Source organism: Candoia aspera, chromosome 4 (assembly GCF_035149785.1).
Source record: "Candoia aspera isolate rCanAsp1 chromosome 4, rCanAsp1.hap2, whole genome shotgun sequence".
In the NCBI taxonomy this organism is placed as follows: domain Eukaryota; kingdom Metazoa; phylum Chordata; class Lepidosauria; order Squamata; family Boidae; genus Candoia; species Candoia aspera.
The window spans coordinates 62446644-62462638 of record NC_086156.1 but is presented as its reverse complement, the minus strand read 5'-3'; the positions used below and the strand labels follow the sequence as shown (position 1 = coordinate 62462638).

General features: G+C 42.2%; 1 protein-coding gene across 1 annotated transcript in view; it reads left to right on the top strand.

Moving 5' to 3' along the window:
- The first annotated feature begins 7781 nt into the window (after window positions 1-7781).
- NR4A3 (nuclear receptor subfamily 4 group A member 3) overlaps window positions 7782-15995 on the top strand; it is a 31168-nt gene continuing 22954 nt past the window's right edge. The window contains 5 exon segments of the mRNA XM_063304261.1: window positions 7782-7870; window positions 7872-8151; window positions 8154-8207; window positions 11190-11354; window positions 13150-14060. Of these exon segments, the coding sequence (XP_063160331.1) occupies window positions 7787-7870; window positions 7872-8151; window positions 8154-8207; window positions 11190-11354; window positions 13150-14060 (1494 nt within the window). The 5' untranslated portion in view covers window positions 7782-7786.

The window sequence follows — 15995 nt, the reverse complement described above, 5'->3', positions numbered from 1 at the left end:
GGGGGAAAAAAGGAGGAGGGACCACTCGGTATGCTACCTTGAGTTTCTGTACAAAAGGTGGGATATGAAACAAATAAACAAATGTGTCCTAGAAGACAGTGAACTACTTCCCTATTGTTGCTTGGAGAACTACATGGACATGTCCTTGAAGTTACCAGGAACTGAACTGAATTTGAAGGAGATGTTACCTTATGATGTCCATGATTTGGAAACTATATTTCTTCTGAGGAAGTCACACACTGCTGACTGCTATTTAACTCCACAGTCCTTTTCCAGGATTACCAACCTGTTACCAAGCTCCATCTGTTGTATTTCACTGTATTTTGTATTTATCTTTATTAAGTCTTCTGTTGCTTTAAAACTCTGTCCAGATCATTCTGAATTATATTTCTGTCTTTAAGAAATTAGCTATTGCTCCCAAATTTGCATCATCTGCAAACTTGGTAAATAATCCCTTCATCTCTTCACTCAAATTATTAATACCTGAACCTGTAACATCCCATACTCTCATTTTGATGAGGAAGTATTGATATGCATTTACTGAGTATGGTTTTTCAGCTAGCTTTAAGCCTATCAGATAAGTATGTCATTATCTGATAGGCCTAAAGCTAACTGGAAAACCATACTCAGTAGCATGTTAATGAGAATATTGTGGGGTACTTTTTCAAATGCTTTGCTGAAGTTAAAATATATTATGTGCACAATACTTCCACTGTCTACTAAGAAAATTATCCAAACAAAAAATGCAGTAAGATTTGCTTGACAAGGTGGTTCTTGACAAACCCATGCTAATGTCTAATGAGCAGATGTTTAGAAATTGATCCGTTTATGGTCTGTTTTAGGATTTTCCTAGATATCAGTGTTAGACTAGCTCTTCTCTAGTTCCCCAGATCCTATTTTTTTTCCTTTTGAAAGAAGGAATGATATTTACCCTTTTCTTTGCCGCTTGGGTAAAGGTTCAGACAGATTTTTAATAGTGTATGATACAATTCACCTGGCCTTAGAAATATAAGTCAGTAGGTATTCTCTGACCATTTCAATGTCAAGCTGTAATCCTTCTCCTTCAACCTGTTCATTATATTTGCCAAGATTAGTATTGATAGTATTAGTAATTCTGCCTTTTCTTTGTTATCTATTAATTATTGTCAGTAAGGAATTTGGGGCTTTTCCTGGATAGATAATGCTTGGTAAAGTTTGCTTTCCAGCAAATTTCTAGATAATTAAAGTCTGCACTCCTTAATAGAGGAAGCACACTCTTGAAGGCAAGATTTCTGTTGCAGTCCTGCAGAAGGAATGGTAATGATGAAACCAATCTCACAACTCCCTATCAACACCAACTGGGGCTGACCCCAGAAGGAGGTGAACCTCTTTTTTGTGGGGTGCCACAGGGCTCGGTACTCTCTCCGCTCCTTTTTAACATCTACATGAAACCACTGGGTGAGATCATCCGTCACCATGGGATGAGGTATCATCAGTATGCTGATGATACTCAATTGTATATCTCCATCCCGGGTGAAGTAAGTGACACTGTGACCACCCTCTCGGAGTGTCTGGGGGCTGTGGGGGCCTGGATGGGGAACAACAGGCTTCGACTGAACCCTAGTAAGACGGAGTGGCTGTGGATTAACAGCACCTCGGGTACTAGGAACTTGTCATCTTTAGTGCTGGATGGGGTTGCACTGCCCCAGACAAACCCGATGCATAACTTGGGGGTCCTCTTGGACTCACGACTCATGCTCAAAGAGCAGGTGGCAGTCGTGGCCAGGAGGGCCTTTGTGCAACTTTGTGTTGTGCACCAGTTACACCCTTTCCTGGACCGAGAGGCCCTTCGAATGGTCACTCATGCCTTGGTCATCTCCCATATAGACTACTGCAATGCGCTCTACATGGGGCTACACTTGAAGAATATCCAGAAGCTACAGCTGGTCCAGAATGCAGCTACGCAGGCAATCTCGGGGGTCCCAAGGTTTGCACATGTAACACCTTTGTTGCATGAGCTGCACTGGGTTCCAATTTGCTTCCGGGTCCAATTCAAGGTGTTGGTCATCACCTTTAAAGCCCTACATGGCATGGGACCAGGATATCTGAGGGACCGTCTCATCCCTATTACATCGACCGCCCCATCTGGTCATGCAGGGAGGGCATCTTATGAATCCCATCTATAAAAGAATTCCGTCTAGTGGGGTCTCGGAAGCGTGCCTTCTCTGCTGTAGCTCCTGCCCTTTGGAACATCCTCCCCCCAGAGGTGAGACAAGCCCCCTGGTTCCTGGACTTCCAAAAAAGATTAAAGACCTGGTTTTGTCAGCAGGCTTGGAATGGGAGGGGCAACAGTCATTCCTGGGGATGGCTAGCGCCCTAAAGTGATTTTTGATGGACCTATTACACTTACGGACTGATTAAAATCTCTTAGCCATTTAGATTCTATTATATTTCTATTTTTATTGTATTATTGTATTCGTAATTGTTCTGAATTTTAATTGTTTTATTGTAAACCACCCAGACTCCCCCCGTGTGGAGGAGATGGGCGGTGATAAAGTTTGATAAATAAATAAATAAACCAGCACAAAACTGTGCCACTCACCCCAACTCCCTAAGCCAATTATCAGTCCTATCTCAATGATTTAAAAAAGTTTCTTTGCCATATTAGCTTTAAATAATGTGAGAAAGGTCTCTGTCTCTGTCTCTTGAAAGTCTTACAGTATATAAAAGCAAAAGCCCCAGCTTCTTAGCCCAGAGGTTCCCAAAATTTATCAGTTCGTGTCGCCCTTAGTGTCATGAAGATATGACATTGTAAATCAGTGTTTCTCAACCTTGGCCACTTGAAGATGTGTGGACTTAAACTCCCAGAAATCATCAGCCAGCATGGCTGGCTGGGGAATTCTGGGAGTTGAAGTCCACACATCTTCAAGTGGCCAAGTTTGAGAAACACTGTTGTAAATTGATGATGCAAAACCCAGCTTCACAAATGGACATTGCAAAAATTTAAAATATCCTGTGGCACCTCTGTGAATTTCCTGTGGTGCACATGGTGCACAGTTTGGGAACAAGTCTAGCCTAATCCTTTCTTCCACTAGTAATTCAACATGCTTACTACATGGATGGGAACTTGTAATTTCATCAACTGATATAAATGCCCTGAACTGACTTCAACTCCTGTGAATAAATGGACACAACCACACAGTTTTCAACACCTGTGTGGAAATGTTTGTCATTGCTCTGGCAGCCTCCCATCCAAGGACTAACCAGGTCCAACTCAATTTTAGCTTCTAAGCCCAGGCAATGCTGTTACTGAACTGAGACTATCAACTGATGAGATCCTCAAAAGCACTGAGGCATGCCCCTGTAATGCCAAATATCTTCCATCCCTATTCTATTTTCTTTTCTATATAAAAGCCTTTATTTATTTATTTATTTGTCAAATTTATATGGCCGCACATCTCACACAAAATGACTCTGGGCAGTATACAATAAAACCTACTATTAAAACATACTACAAAACCAATTAAAAACAGTTAAAACAATAAACATAAATAAAAACAGGACCACAAGCTAGAGAATATTAGACATAGTACAGCCAACATGTGGGCTCTTTATTACCAGGGGATCCCCAGGCTTGCTTTAAAAAAAAAACATGTTTTAAGGGCTTTCTAGAAGGCCATGAGGGTTGGGGCTAACCTCACCTCAGGAGGTATGATGTTCCAGAGGGTGATTGCTACGGCAAAAAAGACTTGCCTCCTAGTCCTAGGTCCCGTCAGATGGAACCCTTTCACAGACGAGACCAGCAATATGCCTCTCCTGCTGGACCGGATGGGACAGGTAGATGTAATTAGGAAGAGGTCCTTCAGATAACCTGGCTCCATGCCATGTAGGGCTTTCAAGGTCAAAATCAGCACCTTGAATTGGACCCAGAAGCAAACTGGTAACCAATGCAGCTAAGAAAGCAGAGGTGTAACGAGTGTTGTCTTAGGGGCACACATAACTGCCCGTGCCACCACATTTTGCCCCAGCTGAAGCCTGCGGATACTCTTCAAGGGCAGCCCCATGTACAGTATATTACAATAGTCCATGCAGGAGGTGACCAGGGCATGAATAACTAGGAACAGAGCCTCATGATCCACAGGAAGGGAAAGATTGCACGGACACAATCTGATCCAAGGCCACAGCTGCCTTCTCATTTCAAATGGCGACTAAGGCCTCCATCGGACCGTGCAGCACCATCAGGAATATCCCTCAGCAACCTCTGGAACCCTTGTGGGTCCGTCAGTCACTGGGGGTGGACCAATCTAGGTCTAATATAATAATATAGTGTATATTATAATATAATCTCATCTAATACACATGAGACTTTTAGCAAATCACTTCCAAAAAATTACTCCACTAATATAGGGTAGGGGAGATTCTACATAAATATTCAAAGACATGCATTAAAAAGCTGCAATCCTGTATATAATTACCAGTGAGACTTACTTTGAAGTAAATATGAGCTGCATAGCTGTAAACTCAGGGATACTAACGGAAACACTGAAGTTAGATTTACTTCTAAATAAACATGCACTAATTGTCAACTTAGGGGTCTTCCTCACAGTTGAATTAAAACTTGAGTTGGCAGAAAACAAGCTCAAATTTGTTATTCCTACTGGTGAACCCTTTCCACCAGTGAGCCCAATCCCAACCAACCGTGCTGTCCTTATTGACAGCAAACAGGGTACATTACAGACAGGGATTAACAGGTTTTTTTCAGCTTTGTTTCTGTCTTCTCTGACCAAACACTACCAGTCAAGTAAGAAAACATTCCCATCACTTGCCTTAACATGGGCTAGGGTTGGGAAGCAGTTAAGTTTTGACAGCAGAATTAGTCTTTTGTCAAAATTCCCTCTAGTTTTATGCAAGAGTTTTGTACAACTGCACAAAAGGAGACTGATATTCAGCTACTTTCAAAGATTTAGAGCTATTCCAGAAGAATGCTCAATCTGTGTTCAAAGTAGCTGAATAATGATACAGTAATGTGGTTTCTTTCAGACACAGGTTTAGCGCCATTTGAGTGCTTACATCATATTCAAAAGCAGCTGAATAACATCTGACAAACTCAGTCTCACTTCATCGTGCAGACCGGCTCCCCTGCCACCTCCCCTGTCTGTTGCTGTTTCAGATGGTGTAGGTATGTCCTTCTCAGTCCCTGGGCAATGACTTCTGAGAACTGGATCAGCTGTTGTTCAGGCTCCACTAGTCTCTGCCCAGGGACCACTTGGTCCAAAGTGGCCAACAGATGCTGAACTGATCCTATCTCCAAGGGGTCATCTGATTATTTCACTAACATTAATTAATCAATTAATTATATCCATGGCAAAACCTATGTTGGAATTGGGGTAGAACGACAACTTTATAGCTAAGAACAATGTAAGGCTGCCTCAGGTATGAGCAGATGAAGGCAATGTCATGAGAATGCAAATAATTGCTTATGAGATATATTTGTGCTGTAGTTGTTTAATGCAAGTCAACTGAGGAAAAGCTCTCAATCTCAGGATTGAGTTTATATCTGTATCCCAACGCCAAGGTCAATTTCAAACCAAAGCTTTCAGTGTGCAAACAGGTGCAGGATCTATTTGGGTATATTCCAAGGGTTACTACTGCATTACTATAGAACTTCAGAGGCAAGCTTACCTACGTACTCAACCAAGCCCTCACTGTGACTTCCTTTTATAAAATGAGCTTTTGCATGAACCATGTCTGTCACGGACAATAATTCTAGCATGGAAGGAAATCAGCGGGAGTCGTTTCCTAGGGCTGGAGGTGCTTTCCGATGCGGGACTGACCTGCTGTGAATGTAAAGTAGAGGGCAGTTGCCCCCTTCGGGCGAGGAGCAATAGCAATACTTCTGCTACGGTCTCAAGTCCCCGCCCCGCTGGGGGTATCCCGTCTACCCGCCCCCGAGTTTTCTCCATTACGTCAGGCTCAGGCAGGGGCAGTCCCTGCTTTCTCCACCTTACCCCCTCCGTCTGTCACACGGGGGAATCCCGCCCAGATGTCTCTTTACAGAACGAGTACCAGCTGCAAAGATTCAGATTTGGCTTTTCCTTTCCCCCAGGCAGCTGGAAAAGTTTGGCAGCAATAGGCACATACCACTATAAATATCTTCCGCTCACGCTATATTTGTCTCATCCGGGCGTGTTACTTTCCCGAAATAGCTTCCATCCGGCGCGAAACACCAACTACTAACTCCCGCTCTCGCGCCAGTACCCGCCCAGTCTAATCCAAACCAACCATTCAATTCGCTTCGCAGGCGTCGCCTTGCTCGCCTCCATCACCTGTCAAAAAAAAAAAAAGTCCACGGGGACTAAATTTAGCAACACCGTTTGCGTCAATCACGCGCTGTCCCTGCGTCAAGCCTTTTTTTATCTCCGCCCCGCTTGTAATAATACCCGGGGCGTCCCGTGTTTGGATTGGTTAGAGTGTCACGAGGCCGGGCGTTCCACAGTGACGTCCTTGCTCCGATTGGTTCTGAAAGGGGGCTCCTCAATGTAGAAAAAAATAAAAGCGACTCGGGGAAAAAAAAGAGCTGTTATCTGGCGGCATATTGTCTCCTTCGATGCTTGGGAAGGTTTGTGCATGCTTCATGCCTCTATTTTTAAAAGCCGCCATCAACCATTTGTACAGTGGTATACATATAAGAGTGAACATGCACCACCGTCTTATTCAAGGTAACTTTGGTAATAAGTCTCACTCATAAATTCAATGAGACTTACCCCGATGTAATTGCAGGTGACTGAAGCCTTACGTGTTCCCACATATAAATATATGTCTCGTGCCTTTCACAGTTCAGATAACCTTACTCCCAAGATATTGAAGAATATTTTATTGACGAGGGCAAATTACATTGCCCTTCTGCCCTGTGAAAAGCCACGCGTGGTCCAATATGGTTCTGTTCATGGGACAGCCTTTTTATCCTCTTCTGGAATAAAAAAGTTTCTCTGCGCCATTTGACAACTTGAAATCCATACAAGCTAAGCAAATTGAAAAACGCTCTTTTTCTTAGAAGAATGTGTAAACATAGAAAACCAACTTCATGCCCTCCAGTGACTTTCAAGCACATCATCAGGGTTCCAGTTGTAAAGTCGGCTACGCTCCAGCCAAGTGCGCGCTCAATAAATTTACTGCTATCTGAATGGAGGGCGAGAATTCCACTTTCCCTTTGTAGAAACTCAAGCAAAGGCAAGATGAAATGAAATATACTGCTGGCTGGCCTCGATAGTTCTAGGATTCTGAACGCAGTGATTTTGCAGGAAGGGTCACAACGGGCGAGGGTGTTGTCCAAACAGTGAGCAAGCTCGGTCGACAGTCGGCAGAATTCCTGCTGGCGGGTTATTTCCGGGCCGGGAGTTTATTAGTCCATGTTTGCAATAGCATCTTTGGCCAGCAAAAAGCTGCATTACGAAACCGAAATGAGGATCGCAAACTCCAAGCTGCGCTTCAGAAAAAACTGCGTTCCTCTAAAGTTGAAAGATCACCGTTTCTTTTTCTTTTGGCTTTCCAGCATAACGGCACGGGGTGGTGGTTTTCCAAGTATGAGCATTGTTATAGTATTCCTAGCGCTCTGTTCGTTGTGCAAATGCACGGGGTACGGTTGCGCGCGCTCGCTTGCGCTCACTCACACATGCGCGCGCGCGCGCGCACACCAGTGAGGCGGGCAGGAGGCGGGGGTCAGCAGTGTCAGGCTCCCATGGCGTCATTACTGACGCTCGCATTCCAGCCGCTGTATGAAGAGGCCGCTAGGGTTCCTCTGGCATAAATGACGTGCGGCGAGGAGGGAAAGGGGGAGCGAACTCGCACTCCGAAGCTTCCTCCCTCCCTCCCTCTTACAATCTACGGGGACAGGGACGGCTCTGAGCCCACCGGAGCTAGCCGGTGTATATAAACAAAGGCACATTGCGCCGGCTTCGGCTCTCTTTAAAGTCCCAAGTTCTTACGGCAGCAACAAGCAAGAGACGCGGCTGCTCTCTACTAATACTTCTACCCCTCGCCTCCTTTTTTCATTTCTCTTTCTCTCCCTTCAATGCCTCAGGAAAACTCATTCTCTAGGGCTGGAGCTTCCTCGGAGCCTTGGGCTTTTTTCTCAGCAACGTCTCGGGACAGCGCTCGCTTGCTGTCGTTTTGAGAGAATAAAGCGTTTGGCAAACTACATGTAAAGACGGAACCGCCACAGAAACCGAGTAGGTATATACTATGAATGAGATGCTGGGTCTATAGACGGGAGGGAAGCGGAGGGGCGATACTCGAATAAAGTTTGGATCACTTTCGATCAAGGCAAATCTGGGCGTGGAACCTAGTCTCTGCCTTTGCAGCGGTGCTTGGTAAAGGAGTAGGCAGCAGTGGGTCAGAACTGAGCCCACAGCTTGGAGCACCGGCCTTGGGGTTTGAGATTTTTGTGGAGCTTCGGCGGGGTGGGGGAGGAGTGCTCTTTCGCTCGCGGCCGGCGTCGCTTTTCTTCTCCGCGGCTTGCAGTTGTCATGGGGATGATGCTAGCGGGCTTGCCCACGCCGCCGTGATGAATGGCAGCAATTTGTCCTCGTCCGGGGCTGCCGGAGCTCAGCGTCCTTTCGGGGAAATATGTGCTTTTGGCCCTTTGCTGAGGGTTTTTGTGGCGAGAGCGTGGCTTCGGCAAAAGGGTGAGACGGGTTTAGGGAGAGAGACGGACAAAAGACGGCAGGGCAATCTGGAGAAGAAAGCAACGCTTGTTAAAGGAGTTGGCAGTGGAAGTTGCTGGTTGATTGCTCGCGGAAGGAGACGAACGAAGTCAACGGATTTGCTCCTGCTCCATCCTTGGCCCTTTACAGCTGCGAGCACACCAGGAGCCCGCACGTGGAAGAGGTCGAGAGGAGCCACGGGGGCGCCGTCGAGATTATCCCAAACTTTTCCGATGTGATCAAGAGGTGGCAGTCACTGCATTCCCCCCCCCCTTTTTTTTGTTAACTGGGCTGAAAGATGACGTTTGGCTAAATGAAGCGTGTGGCTAGGTTCCCCTATGTTGATCTTCAACGCCTCTTTCTAGGGGGCTCAGTCCTAGAAGCTGTGAAACAATAATTGAGGAAATAGCCGTCAGTGTAGACAATTTACTTTTTTGTGAACACCACCACCATTTCCCGACATCGACCCGGGATTGAGGAGGAAGATTTTCTCTTTTCAGTACCATAGAAACTTACTTATGCCACCACAGCCACTGTTAACAATGGCAGTTTTACTCCTGAGAAAAATGAATATCTGGAGATGCGGAGAATGTAGAGGGTTCCCACTCCACACAACTGAAATAGGAAGGAACACTTTCTATTCAGAAGATTGTTTGAGCCCCAGCATTGCTTCTTCTAGAAGTTCATAATTAGAGAGATGTGCTGTTGAAAGGGAAAATCATTTGAGAGAGGAAAGAGGAACAATAATCTCAGAACACCTCTTTGATACCACTTCTGAACCTTGAAAGTTATTATGAAAGAGGTATCCATGACCATTACCAGAGAGTGAGTCTCTGCCCAGTCATGACTTAAACTTTTGCACCTGTCCTTAAAAAATAAATTATGAATTGCAGGAGAATTGTAACTATTGCTTTAAGCCATTTATTGACAGGATATGGTGAATAGCAGGGCTCCTGATTACATTATCCATGGTCTTAATACCACATTAAAAAGGACAGAAAAGTAATTTGGTGATTTTCCTTTGTGAATGGTGATGCCTCCTACGCTCCATACTTCTGAAAGTCTTAACCAATTCCTCTCTTTCCCTGTTAGTATGATAAACTGAAGGAAAACACACTGGATTAATTGGTTTCTAAGGATTGTAAATTCTTCCAATGGAGTCACAAAAATAGAAAAAGAACTAGTTTGGGAGTGCAGAGAAATCACAAACATTGTGATGAGCAGTGTTTTTCTATATGTATTAAATACAAATATTCTGACATTTGTATTTAAGCTAATGGAACAAATGGGGGTAGTGGAACTATTTTAGGGGAAGCACGCCTGTGAGGTGAGAACCTTTGTGTGTGAGGAGTCAAACAGCTTTCTTCCTTGATGATGAACAAAATTAAGATTAGTAAAGTAGATTGCTTTAAGGGACAGGCTTTTTGGCAGAGGTACAGCCCCCACCTGATTCACAGTTATGGGAATGGTGTGGGGATGGGGTTTAGGGCATTTCTCAAGGTATCTTCAATAGGATGGAACTTGAGAATTGAGATCCTAAGATAATTGGGTTATTCAGCATTACAGGCGGTATTTCTTCACAACCAGGGTTCCAGGACTGAGAGTATTTGCCGAGAGCATTTGTGATTCATACATGGAAGGCATAGGAAACTATTAGATATAGTCACCCATTCTTGCTCTTCACCATCAGAGCATGAGGTCATACAATGCTTGATGCAGGGAAGTGGAGAGACATTCTCAGAATGACCCATTTCTCCCTCTGTCTCCCTCAGTGTAGTGGAAAAAACTCCCTGTGCATGGAGATGTGAAGATCCAATTTTCAGAAGCAGAAAGGTGGTGCCCACTGCAAACCTAAGTGAAGCAATCCTTTTCTTATCCTGTACTATTGTGAGAAAAATTATGGGCAAATTAACCAGTCTGCCCTGTCTACTGTTGAATTTGGGCTGGCCTTTTTAGTTGCTTGGCTCAATAGGATTTAGGGCCAAACTATATCAAGACTGCTACAGGTGCAAACATTAGCATTCTCTGAGCAGCTCACAGTGGATTTGGAACTGAGTGCCTTTCCCAGGGATTTGTGTCCTGGAAGTGAGCTTCTTTGTAGAGTTAGACACTTTTATTTGTGGGGGAGAAGAAGGGAAAGAGATGTCTGAATAGAGGATATTTGCCTTGTGGTCTAATGATACTTGTCTTGGCTGCTTCAGATTGATCCCGGGATTTGATGTAGGGACAGTTGTCAAATTTCTAGGAACATATATTTGATGACTCTGCTTCTAATTGTCCATTTAATTTCAGTCTTTCATCTGTTTCAGAGATGATGGGAAAGTTAAATTCTTTCAGCTGGTGTTTCCACTGTCTATTTGTTTAGGACCTGGGAATCCAAACTGGTACAGGAGCTCTGGAGATGTATAAACTGGCTGCTAAGGAGCAGGAACCCCATTGCCCAATGCAAAAACCCATTACTGTTCAGACCAAGGTCCAACTCTCTCTCTTTCTCTCCCTTTCTTTTAGAGCCCAGGTCGGAAAAGCCCTCTCTCGTGAGCCCTGGCTCCAGAAACAACGCCGCTGAGGAGGGATCGCTGCCACCACGTACGCCTACACTTGCCCCAGCAGCAGCAGCTTCAGCCACCATCCTGTCAGCCACCCCCACCATTCAGCAAGCGAGCCACCCTCCAGGTAAAAAGCATTCTTTGTATTTACCCCCGAGTCGGGCTGCTGCTTTCTTCCTTCCCACTAATGGTCTCTTGCAAAGCTGAATTCATAAATGAACTGAATTGCTTGGGAAAGGCAATTTTTTAAAAAGGGTTACTTTCTCTGAAGCATTTTCTGTGACATTCAGAAATACATATTACAACTTTGGAGAAGAGATTAGTTTCTTCTTTTAGGTCAAAGAGAAAAATTCTCTCCAGAGCAATTTCTCAACCGATGTCAGATTATGACATTTAATTTTTCGTGAAACCATACTGTTACCTGATTAACATTAGAAATGCTATGAACCTCCTATAAAAAAATAAATACAATTTTAAAGAGCAAGCATTGTTTTTCATGCAGTTTTCAAATAGGCAATGTTCTTCTTTTTTTTTGCAATTTCCAGTAGTTAAAATGTGATGATACTAAGCACATTTTATATGAATGTTTTTGTTTGACTTTTTAATTGATTAAAAACAAATTAGAAGTACTTAACCATATTTGTTTTTCAAAATAAATGGAATAGTCCAAGAAAGTTTGCCCAAAATGTCCTGTCATACATCATAAATATACAATATATATTCTGTTCTTTTCTTTGCTAAAGTTCTGTATAGTCCAATAAAAGATAAAACTAAAATTTAGCAATTGCCTTTGGATTTTTAGAGCAGATGTTTAATTCTCTTTTATCACAAAATGCTCAATTCCATTTCTTCAAGAAATGAAATAAATGATTCATTTATCTTATTTTATTTGGGGGGATCTAATTCTTGCTGGCATGTTGCTCTGATTAAAGTTTTATTTACTCTAATAGAAAATCTCTGCAATAAAAAAGGATTTTTAAAATAGCATGTAGATCCAATTAGCAATCCTGGGAGATCCGGATGTTTCTGTTTTTTGTTTGAGGTGTATTTTTGACAATTGGCCCTTTTCCTTTCCTTTCCTTTCCTTTCCTTTCCTTAATATATGTGATAATTTAAGGGCACTTTTGCTGCTTTCATAATGTATGAAACAAATGCACATGTTCAAGAAGCTACAATTTCTTTCGTTTCAGTGAGTTTTCTTTATCAAAAAAAAAAAAAAGATCTAGGGATAGCTGCATACAGTAGCTGGAACTGAAATTTGCTTGATATATCCTTTTGAAACCAGATATATTTGCAATCCTTTTCTGTGTAATTCAGTGTTAACACAAAGGCTGTCATTAATGTGAGGATCTTCCTACATGGAACACCTTTTAATGTTACGGAAAGCATGCATACCTATTAGCTATGGGTCTCTTTCACCACCTGCTTGTGGTGGTGAAAGAAATGCATGAGGTTCATAGCATTTCTAATGTTAATCAAGTGACAGTATAGTTTCACGAAAAATTAAATGTCATAATTATAATGCAGCGTTATTGTTATTGTTGTTACTGCTGCTGCAACTATATTTTCTCAATATCCTTGCTTTGCTTTGCCTTTTCAAGAAGCAACAGAGAGAACATGGGAGTCTCCATTTTTATCCCAACAACCACCTTTTAAAATAGGCTGACCTGAGAGTAACTGGCCCAAAGTTTCCATGGGCTGAGGAAAGAGTAGAACTTCATTCCAGTCTTAATCCAGCACCTTAACTACTGCCCAGTATGTCAAATTTGCATTGCTAATTGTTGGTAACTGCCCTGCTGAATTAAAGTGACTGTAGTGTGCTTTCCCTGACACAGAAGTATTTTCTCGAGTAGAAAATTTGTCATAATCCTCAGGCTGGGAACGTAGACATTGTTAATGGATCCTTACATTTGCTTTTGCAGATATGCCCTGTGTGCAAGCCCAGTACAGCCCTTCACCCCCTGGTTCAAGTTATGCCGCTCAAACCTTCTCCTATGGTTCAGAATACAGTCCTGAGATCATGAACCCTGACTACGCAAAGCTGACCATGGAATTGAGCAGTGCTGAGATCAGCGCCACTGCTACCACCTCTCTGCCCAGCTTCAGTACCTTTATGGAGGGTTATTCTGGGGGCTATGAACTCAAGCCCTCCTGCCTATACCAAATGCAGTCTGCCTCCTCTTCTTCATCACCTTCCTCTGCAAGCCAGAGACCCCTCATCAAGATGGAAGACAATCGGATGCACGGTTATCACCCTTCACTTTCTCTAACAGTGGATGAAGGCATGGCCAGCTCCTCCATGTACTTCAAGCAGTCCCCACCTTCCACACCTTCTACCCCTGGCTTCACTCCCCAACAGACCTGGGATGAACCACCCTCACACTCTCTTTCACCAGCACAGACTTGCATGGCCCCATGCCACTTGGTAGACACCGCCCCTATGAAAACTGTGCCTGGCCGCTTTCCACTTTTCCATTTCAAGCATTCACCACCCCATACACCTACTGCAGGTGGCCACATGTGCTATGATACCACTGCCTTGAGCCTACCTATTGGATCAGATAGGCCCAATGCTAGTCAAGCTGCTATGGAAAATCATCCATATGGGCATCCCTTGTCCAAGAGAGCAGCCACCTTAGCTTTTGCACCATTGGGCCTCAATGCAGCCACTTCCAGTCTTCTGGGTGAGAGCAGCAGTAGCAGCAGTGGCCTTCCCTCTCCATCTAGCAGAAGTTCTTCATCAGGAGAAGGCACTTGTGCTGTGTGTGGAGACAATGCTGCCTGCCAGCACTATGGTGTGCGGACTTGTGAGGGATGCAAGGGCTTCTTCAAGGTAAGAACTGCTGAAAATTTTTGTTCATATGACGGTATCTAATGTTATATATGTGTATGCAAGTAAACATTTCTGTATTCATTGGGTTTAATTATGAATAAGACTTAGTTCTATATATCCTTGATTGAGGGTTGGTCCCACTGAAATTAATGATATTAATTTTTTAATGGGTGTGTATGGAGTTTCACTGCACATCTCAGTCAACCAATTGAACATACCAACTGCTCTCAAGAGATTTAATCACAAATTACTTCAGATCTATCCGTCCATATTATGTCTTAACCATAGCCCTGGAAACTCCACATGGACCCTATTGGACATATATGTCCTTCTAATTCATCAATATTCTTTCACTGCTGGAAGCTATTCATATTTATTTAGTACTATCAACATTCATTATGCTTTAAACAAGAATAAGCCCCTGCCCTAGGAACCTAACAGTCTAACTACTGGTAGTAAAGGGAGACAAGAAAGGAGAAAGAAAACTTGAAAGGGGGAAGGGTGATGTAATTTAAAATTCTGTAATTTGGTTTCCTTTATTTTATCTTGTCATCAGATATTATTTCATCTGTATTCACTTATTTTTTATAACCTGTATTTCCTGACTTTCCCCAATAAATGCACAGCAACATAGATTGTTTTGATATTAAAATGTAATAGTATAATTTCCTTTACAAGATTATGGTTAAGAGAGCTACTTACTCAGCAAGTTGCTTAATAGTCTCAGAGCAGCCATATCATATGATGCATATCATATGATGACCCTAACCCTGATCATATTACCTAGAAATAGGTATAATTGAATGAAGTTTATTCACAAGAAAGTATACACAGTATTGTACCCAAAGAAGCTTGCAAATCTAGTCCACTGTAGCTTCTTGAGAAATAAATTTGTACTGCTTTTTCCTGACCTTGAAAATAGGAGCCCAAAGCCTAGATAATTCTACAATAAACCTTGATTAAAAAACAAAACAAAACAGCAGTCACTTTGTGATTTAACCTTATATAACCATAAAAGGCAATTTATTGTTGCTGGGCTAGTACAGAGCATATGACAACCAGGACAATTCCTCAGAGAGTGTTTGACATTAGATAAAATAGGTATGATTTCTCCAAGGAAAGTTATTTAGAACTTATTGATTCCTAATATATTATAATAAATTTCAAATGATGTGGACATTCATTATCTCTTTAATAATCTTGCTGCTATAGATCTTGAAATCTTATGGCAAAATATGTTTGACAATTTTTGAGGATGTAAAAAAATCCTATATCGGTTTATCTGCAAATATACAGTAAAACCACACTGATTTTAATGGGAATTGTTTCTGAATAAGTGTGTGTTGAGCTCCAGCTCTGAAGTTCCATAGTATGTATGTTTTAGAGTTGTAACAAATGAACACAGTATTCTTGTATATTCCTGAACGTGTTTTAAGGATAGTTTTGATAATGTTCTTAGTAATTTTGTCTTAGGGAAGCATCGAAAGTATTTAACATGCATGCACAGAATTTCTTAGTTTGACTTTTAAAAAAAAAGCCTTAAGTCAGATACATACATTCAAGCTCAATATAATGATAAATATAGATCTGCTTTAACAGGACTGGTATTATGGTTGTTAAGATCTGTTTTGAGCATTTGAAATAAGCTATATATATATACACACACACACACGGTATATATATGTGTATGTATATATATATGTGTGTGTGCTGAAAAATTAATTAAATAATTGTTCCTATATCCTCTTTTAATAAGTTTTAATAAGACTTGTTTTGTAAATTTAATAAGACTTGTTTTGTAAATTTTTCGCATCTGAAAAACATTTTGTGTGGGTTTTTTTAATCACAAAGTGTTATAGAAATAAGTCAACTCCAAATTTTGGTTGATCACAAAAAAATATTTGCTTTCCTAACATACAATATGAAAAACTTTAT